We start from the raw sequence: 8,939 nt of genomic DNA, 5'->3' as shown, positions 1-8,939 counted from the left end.
TATAAAGGAGATGTCAAATATTAAATCTCCAAAGGTTTCATTTTAATCTAACCTTAGATAATTTACCCCATACTGTGACAGAATTTTTTTTACAACAGAAATTATTATTATTATTTGGTACCAGGGATCCAACTCGGGACCCTATGCTTGCGAGGCAGGTGGTGGAATCACTGAGCTAAATCACCAGCCCTACAACAGAAATTATTATGCTCTATATTTATTCCCTTGTTAATATTGAAACCACACTAGATTTTTCAGATTGCACACTTAATATCAGAGTTCCCTTAAAGTTTTGGGTATAAAAATAAGGCGATGGGGCTGAGTGTAGCTCAGCAGTAGAGCATATGCACAGGATGTACAAGGCCTTGAGTTCCACCCCGGCACCAAAAACAAAAAACCTACACGCTTCTTTCCTCCATGACTACTTGCTTGCTAGGCAGTAAGCCAGGCCATGGAGTATTTGCAGTAGTGTACAGCACCTACAGTTTCTGTCTTACGGGGAACCTTGACGCAGTCATTACTTGAGACAGTGCCTCAAAAAGCAGAACAAGGACCCAGACTTCGTTAAGGGTATGAGAACACAAGCGTGTTAGGAAAGTGCTCCACCACTGAACTATATTCCCAGCCCTCAAGACAACCTTTAAATCTAAAATACGACTCTTGGAATTTATTCTCATTCAATTTCCCATGAGTCAGTGCGTTTATAATGGAGATGACTGCTTTTCCAGTCATCTTGCCACGGACACATAAAGTGTCCCTATTTCTGTATGAGAGACTGAGGAATTCGGTATAACTTCCAATGACTTCTGACCTCTAATGTATACTTCTCCACCCTGTTTTTCTGCCTTTTGTGTGTCTGCTTTTGGTGTTTTTTATAATTTATGGTGAGTATGACTGTTTTTAGAGGAAACTATCTTCCAGAACACTTTTTTCAAACTTTGCTGCTTGAACTCCAGATTGAGGTATTACAAGGTAGTAGGTAAAAAATGGTCCTGACTGACCTGGGAACTGGTGGTACTGCTGCTTCTACACTGGGACTTCTTAGTCCTGAGTCATAAAACCCCTACGGGAGGTGAGGAGGAGACATGCTAGCAACATTTCTTGATCTCTTCTGACTGATTTGAACGTTTTTTTTCAAAGATCATCTATTAATAACCCAGAAGCCAATGTTTTAGCAGAGTGTTTGGGAAACATGGTCTTATAATAGTGCTTTTTCACACTTTGTTTCTTAAAGAATTTGTGAGGCCAAGACAAATGCAAATGAAAAGAAAGCACTTATCTCACTGGTTGTGAATAAAGTAACAATTGTGATTCTGCTGTAACGAAATGCAGTAGAACTTTTAGGTCTCACCCCAGTGAAATGTGAGGCTTTGAGGTATGGACGCCAAGTGAAAAGCCATGACAGTTCACAGCCACTGCCAGGGAACATCCCCTGCTCGGTATATAGTGAGCCCTTCATACACATGTGTTAAGCAATTTAGTTACCATACTGCAACTGCCATTTTATTCACTTTGTAAGAGAGAAAATTTTATTCGTTAAAAGGTAAAATGCAGGGCTGGGGATTTAGATCAGTGATTCCAGTGCCTGCCTTGCAAGCGCAAGGGCCTGAGTTTAATTCCCCACTACCAGGGGGAAAAAAAAAAAGGTAAATAAGTCCCCAAGGCCATTTAGCATCCTAACAAGAGACTGCAGAAGTGAAGAAGGAGCATGAAGCTTTTCCAGAACTACACGTTGTAGTCTAACTTCTATCCTCTGACTCTATTTTTTTCTAAAATAATTTTATTGTAATTATTGGAAAAAAAAATTCTCAATTTTTCTACCCAAATAAGCATCTATTTTAGGCTCGAAATCACAGAATGCTTACTTTTGAGCCAATTATTTCTGCCAGCCCTCGAGGTAATGCTCCCAGTCAGACTCCGAAGCCTCTTGCAGGCCTCCTACCCTTCTTCTGGTACCCGTCAGTACACACACGAGCCTTACCCTCTCGTACTCATCCTTGGCTCTACTCAGCATTTCCAGGATGTCGATGGGCCTGTGGTCGCTGCAGCCATTGGCCTGGCTGGGACTCTGTTTATCTCGAGCTTGCTGGGATCGCCGTGTCTCCTCTTCTACCACACTGGATGAGGAGAAGCAGGTTTTAGAAAGGCTTCTTCAGACACGATCTGACCCAAGAACTTTCTTGGTGTCCATCTTCCAAGGACACACGAGAGTGTGCCATGATGACAGCACCTTAACAATCCATAATGTGGGCCTAGTTACTGCATTCCAGAAACACCACTTAGAGTCTCACCATTTCATTCACAATAGCACCAACCAGTACATTTCACCTTCCTTTCTAGGGGTGGTGCAAGCAGGTACATTAAAAACTCCACTAAATATCCCCTACAAGTAGCTCACAATCAGTCAAACTAAGTGGTATAGTAAATTTGAAAACGGACACATTACCAAGTTTGCACAGACAAGGGCAATCTTGAAAATGGGTTTTGGTGAAAAACTTAATGATATAACACTACAAAGAAACAAAAGGCTTTGTTTTTCTTCCTTAAAAGTCACTAAGTGGGTGACTGAGCTCAGGGTGGTTGTGGGAATGTACTTTGTTTTGTTTTGTTTAGACAGAGACTTCCTATGTAGCCCAGACTGGTTTAGAACTTGGAGATCTTCCTGCCTCAGCCTCCTGAGTGCTGGGATTATAGGTATGTACCACTACACCCAGCAAATGGACTTTATTATTTGTTCTTTTGATATGGGGATTGAACTCATGTCCTTGTACTTACCAGGCAGAGGCCAGTACCACTGAGCTAAATCCCCAGCCCAAATACGACTTTATTTTGATTGGTACTAGTCAAGCCAATTCTTCACGTGAAAATCCATAAAGCAAACAAAGTCTCAGGTTAAGAATGCCATTGACAGGGCTGGGGTCTTTTCTTTTCTGGCAGTACTAGAGATTGAATCCAGGGAGTACTGAGCTACATCCCCAGCCCTTCTCATTCTTTAATTTTAAGATAAGGTCTGGGTAAACTGCACAGGCTGGCCTGGTACTTGTAAGCCTTCTTCCTCAGCCTCCAAGATGCCAGAATTACAGGGTACGCCATGCGCTCAGTGAGTAGGCTTTCATTTCTAAAGAACTTCTCCTCTCTCTGAACAAAGAGGTTTGAAGCATATACAGTAAAATGTTCGGAACTAAAAGGTAGATGGAGAGCATGTGGATATTTTTTTATTTATTGTATATTTTTTTTTTTTTTGGTACTGGGGATCGAACTTGAGACCTTGTGCTTGGGAAGCAGGCAGCAGAACCACTGAGCTAAATCCCTGGCCCAGTAAAATTACATTTTAATAAGACAATCTTTTAAAAAAAATTGATTCAGGAGTTTATTCTAACTGCCATAAACAGGTTCACCTGTCATGGGATTTTATGAGAACACCCACAGCTTGTTTTTATTTTGAGACAGGGTTTCACTAAGTTGCCCAGGCTGGGCTCAAACTTGTGATCTTTTTCCTCGGCCTTTCAGACATGACATGAAAACCATGTGTAGCACCACTTGCTCATTTACCACTAAGTTTCAGGCCACACCAACCCGAGTTTGCCTTCACGCAGCCTGTTTTTTTTTCTCCTATCCTCTTTCCACGCCACCTGTCTTGGCCAAGTTGGTATTCAACTCCTGTCTGATCTGGACTGGATCTGTAATAATTCTGGTTCAAAAGGGCACCAGACTTGAGCCGGCGTAGTGGCAAGAAGGCAGACTAGCAGGCTTGTTCTGTCATATGATGTACACCTCAGATGTCGGCATCATCTTCTTGGGCTCCCCACCCTCCAAAACCATGAGGTAAAGACACTCCTCCCGTTTTTGAGACTTAGGTAGCCCAGGTCTCAAACTCACAGAAATTCCCCTGCCTCAGCCTCCTGAGTGCTGGGTTACAAGCATATGCTGCCACACCCAGCTCTAAACCACTATTCTTTATAAATTAAATGTCTCTGTTAAAAGAATGGTTTTCTTTTTTAGAAATTAAGTTATAAAAAAGAAGTTGTGGGTCTAGAGACTCACATATACATCGCTACAAGTTACTTGGGAGCAAGGCCCTCCAGGGTGCAACAAGTACCAAACACTGGTCTGCCCTGCAAGCCAAGGGGGACAAAGAAGGAGGGTGCTGAATACTCAGCCAAGACAGGACAGGAGTCCTAGGTTAGAACGTGGGGTTGCCACAGGCACCTGTGCTTTCAATTTTACGTGTACCTTTTCAGAAAATGTAAATATAGTTGAGGGTGGTGGTACATGCCTGGAGTCCCAACTACTGGGGAGGCTGGGGAAGGAGATTCAAGAGTTCAAGGCCAATCTGGACAACTCAGCAAGGTCCTGTCTCAAATTACAGGAGTGTCCAAACTGTGGCCCTCTGGTAGACAGGTCTCATTCCCTTGGGCTTCATCGATGGAGAGGAAATCACCTCGGGCCACACATAAAATACATACAAAGGGTGATCAAAATATACACAGAATTTCTAAAGTAAAAGGTACACTTACTTCAAAACACGCTCCATTGCTTTAACATGCTTATCCTATCTTTCTTGCCATTTCTGAAGCAGTTGTAGAGGTCCTCTTTCATGTCTGTATGAGGTGTGTCAAAGATATGGTGAAGGCTGCTGCCCAGTGCAATCCAACGGAAAGGCAGCTTGTAAAACATTATGGTGTCCTTGTACACCTTACTCCCCAGATACGACAGTGTGCGACTTCTGGTTCTTTGTTAAAGTTACAATGGCCATGAAAGGTTTTGAACTGATCAGGATATGGAGGCAGCCAAGACAGTACAACGAAAGATGACTTCCAGAATGGCTTCAGAAAATGGCAAGAATGACGGGATAATTGTGTTCGAAGCGAGGCTGAGAATTTTGAGAGATATAAATAAAAATTATTTTTTACTGCAATAAAATTAAAAAAATTTAAACATTCACCATATTATGTGAATCACACCTTGTAATATAATGTGCATTAGTAACAAAATTTCCATTAAATTTTTTTCATTAAGTTGGGGGTGGTGCACACCTGTAATCTCAGTATTCAGGAGGCTGAGCAGGAAGATCTCCGTGAGATTGAGGCCAGCCTGGGCTACACAGTGAGTTTAAGCCCAGCCTGAACTACAAAACAAGACCCTGTCTCAACACCCCACGCCCCCCAGAAAGAGGCCAGGTGTGGTGCGCACAATCCTAGCACTCTGGAGACTACAAGTTCCAGGCCAGCCTGAACTGCAAGATCCTGTCTCAAAAACAAAAAAACAAACAAACAAACCAAAAAAATCTCTTTTTTTTTCATAACATAGATGTGTCCAACTCAAAAGGGCTGTGAAGGTAGCTCACTGCTGCTTGGGTTCAATCCTCAGCACCAAAAATACACGAAGTTGAGGTGTTAAGTGTCGATTATCTATACTTTTAAGAGAATTCATTACAAGTTAAACTTAAAAAATTAAGACTTTTAATTAAGACTTTTTCCCCTTATTTGTAGATACAAACTGCCATGGTTTATCTCTCAATATTCCTCCAAAGGCTCATGCACTTATAGGTGGAGCTTTTCAGAGGTGGATGGACCTAGGGCAGTGATAGCGAACCTTCAGAGACTGAGTGCCCAAACTGCAACCCAAAACACACTTACTTATTGCAAAGTACCAACACTACAATTAAACTTGAATACTGAGGTTTTTAAAAAAACAACTCATACATTAACTTTTGTCTTAAAAGAAAAAAACAGTAACATGCGTGCCATAGGTTTGCCAACAGTGATCTAGGGTGTGAACGTCGCTTAAGGGTCTGTGACAACTAAATTAGTTTATGGCAGTTCTGGGTGTGGATAACTGGTGTGGGTGGCACCAACCAAAGGGCTTGCAGCCTGAATGGAATAAAAGGGAAAGGAACTGTTTCTCCTCTGCAATTCCCCTCTGCCATGCTGCCCTGTCTTGGAACCAGGCAACTATGGATGGAAACCTCTGCAGAGGGGAAAGAGAGGGTCACATTTTTGAGATTCAGGCAAAAACTGAAGAGAGAGCAGAAGTCTATCAGAAAACACTGCCTGCTACAGTATTTTGCTTGAGCTCTGCAGACCCTCAGGCCCTTCTAAAACCATAGTGTTTCAAGCCCCCAAAATCTAGCTTGGCAGTCTAGCTATATGGCTAGGCCAAACGATGGGTGGCTTCTATGGGCTGGCTTGAGAAAGGACATCCAGGAACCTTTCTCTTAGAACATAAATTCAATGAAAGTTATTTTCCAAATTTCTAGATTCTGAGCATTCTTCTGGAAGACAATCCATTAGTGGGTTGAAGCCTGCTAAATCTTGCCTGTGTCAATAAGAAGTTCACCGAGAGTAATTTATTATAGACATGTGCTAGAGTTTTCTACCAGGCTATTGAATACAGTATCACTTACAGTATCACTTGATATGGTGGAAATTTCGGTAGCCATTACATATGGTAGTCAGGCTGTGTTCTGGATGGAACTGATAATCTCCAGAGCTAGGCAGTTTTTCAGTTCTAAACTAGAGTAAAGTGATGGTTAAGGTATGAACTATCTGTAGGATTAGATATAATGTAGCTATTATAAATACGTTAAAGAAAATTTGATGCCCTAAAAAATGTTAACAGTAAAAAGCAGGATATACAGAATTACCTTATTTTTGTAAAAAACAATCATACCTATAAACCAATAGGTTTATGTAGATCTGTATTTCCATACATATATAGAAAAAGACTGGAAACAGACATAATGAGAACACTGGGAGTAGCAAGATTACTGACAATTTTAGATTTCTTTAAGTTTTTATACCTTCTTTAAACTTTTGGTAATAAAAAGAGAATTAGGAGGGAAATATATAAGTTAATAGACTTTAGTAACAAAGAGAAGTGGGAAGTCATTTTTCATCTCTCATAGCTCATTAATTAAATCTATAGAATAATAAAAATACTTACTCAGCCATGAGTTTTGCTATGCGGTGACAGTCATTCTTGTCATAAAACCAGATGCTGTATATTGATACTTGAAAATCAAAGGGAAAAAGAAAAGATGAAGGTAAATGAGGTTTCAACATTTATGTATATATAATGTATCACCACAAAAGAATACCATTGAATTTACCATTAAACCCTTAAACTGTTAACAATCTCTTTAAAGAAAAAAAAAAAAAGGCTGTCAACTAAAGTAAGATACCATCAATATTGAGTATAAGACATATACTAAATTTATATTAAAATGTGAGGAGTCTTAATTACTGAAAACCAAGGTGACTGGCTAACCCCAGGTAGGAATCTGTAAGTTTTGTGAATCTTCAAATAAAGAATAAAAATTATAGTATAAAGGGTTAAAACAGCTGCACATCAGATCTTAAACCAACTATTCACATATGATGTGGACTAGGCTCAGTTAATTACCCTTCTTTTTATTTTGAGACAGGATCTTGCTAAGTTAAGTTGCCCAGGCTGGGCTCAAATTTGAAATCCTTCTGCCTCAGCCTCCCAGAGTACTGGCCTTACAGGTGTGCAGCATCACAGCTAGCTTTCACTATGCTTGTTTTCTTTTTAAATAAACTTATTTTGAACTAACTGTACCTTTACATACAATTATACAAAATGGAGGTATCTGTGCCCTTTAAGTTGTATTCCCCAAGGTAACGTTTTACAAAACTATACTGTAGTAGTACAGCTAGGATAGTGACAAAGATTAGTCAGGACACAGAAGAATCTCCATGGTCAGAAGGATCTCTGGTGTGTTTCCAACTTCCTGGGTTCCCTCCCCTGATCTGAACTGCTGGCAACTACTACTCTATTCTTTACTTTCATACTATCATTTCAGGAGTGTTACATAAATGGAGTTACACAGTAAGCAACTTCATCAGACTGACTTTTCTGACTCAGTATAAGCCCTAGAGTCATCCAACTCACTGCAATAACAGTCCCCAACTCCCAGTAGTATTTCCTGGTATGGATGCACCAGTGTGCTTCAACTATTCACACATCTGAGGATACTGGGGTGGTTCTGGTTTTTGGCTATTATGAATAAAGATGCTATGAATAGTTGCATTAAGTTTTTATTTCTCTGGATTAAATACCGAAGAGTACAGTTACTGAGTCACATGGCAGTTGCATGTTTAGTTTAAAAAGAAACTGCCAGGCTTTTCCAGAGTGGCTGTGCCACTGTACACTTCCATAAGAACTGCACAAGTGATGCCCTTTCTCTGTATCCTTGCATTTGCTGTTGTCACTAATTTTAATTTTAGCTCTTCTACTAGGTATATGGTGCTATCTCACTGTGGTTTGAACATATATTCCTTAATAGCTAATGATGTGGAACATTTTTTCATGTACGTCTTTACCATCTTATGTCCTCTTTTTGAAATGTCCATCTATGTCTTATGCTCTACTAAATTTTTTTTCTAAGTATTAAATTTTGAGGTTTTTTTTTTGGTAGTGGGGATCAAACTCAGGACCTTGTGCTAATAAGGCAGGCAGCGGACCCACTGAGCTATCACCGGCCCTTTAGAGTTCTTTGTATATTTGAGACACTAGAATTTGGTTGGAAATATGGTTTGAAAGTATTTTCTCCAACTCTATTGTCTCTTTATTCTCTTGGTAAGTTCTTCTCAAAGCAAAATTTTAATTTCAACAAAGTCTAACGTCAATTTTTCTTTTCATTGATCATGATTTTATTGTGAAGGTTAAGAACTCGTAGCCTTACTTCCAAAACTTTCTACATTTTTCCCTAAAAGGTTCATAGTTTTACATGTAAGTTGCAGATTTAATCTAAGTTAATTTTTTGTTTAAAGCGTGAAGTGTAGGTTAAGTTTTGTTTTAGTTTAAAATAGCAGCATTACTGTTGGAAAAGACAGCCTCCCTCTATTAAGGAATCTTATATCTTTGCAAAAATTAGTTGGACACTTGTGTGGGTCTGTTTCTGTAATCTTTTTTTT

At 39.9% G+C, this 8,939-nt stretch overlaps 1 protein-coding gene across 1 annotated transcript in view; it reads right to left on the bottom strand.

The window, feature by feature from the left end:
* Positions 1-8,939, bottom strand: part of Dcp1a (decapping mRNA 1A) — a 60,544-nt gene that overhangs the window by 24,667 nt on the left and 26,938 nt on the right. The window contains exons 4-5 of the mRNA XM_010643047.3: positions 6,946-7,012; positions 1,982-2,117 (exon numbers count right to left, since the gene is read on the bottom strand). Coding sequence (XP_010641349.1) covers positions 1,982-2,117; positions 6,946-7,012 — 203 coding nt within the window. The remainder of the gene's footprint in view (positions 1-1,981; positions 2,118-6,945; positions 7,013-8,939) is intronic.

Source organism: Fukomys damarensis, unplaced genomic scaffold (genome assembly GCF_012274545.1).
Source record: "Fukomys damarensis isolate Sample0158 unplaced genomic scaffold, DMR_v1.0_HiC HiC_scaffold_28, whole genome shotgun sequence".
NCBI lineage: Eukaryota > Metazoa > Chordata > Mammalia > Rodentia > Bathyergidae > Fukomys > Fukomys damarensis.
The sequence above is the reverse complement of the archived record's forward strand: the minus strand, read 5'-3'. Positions and strand labels throughout refer to the sequence as shown.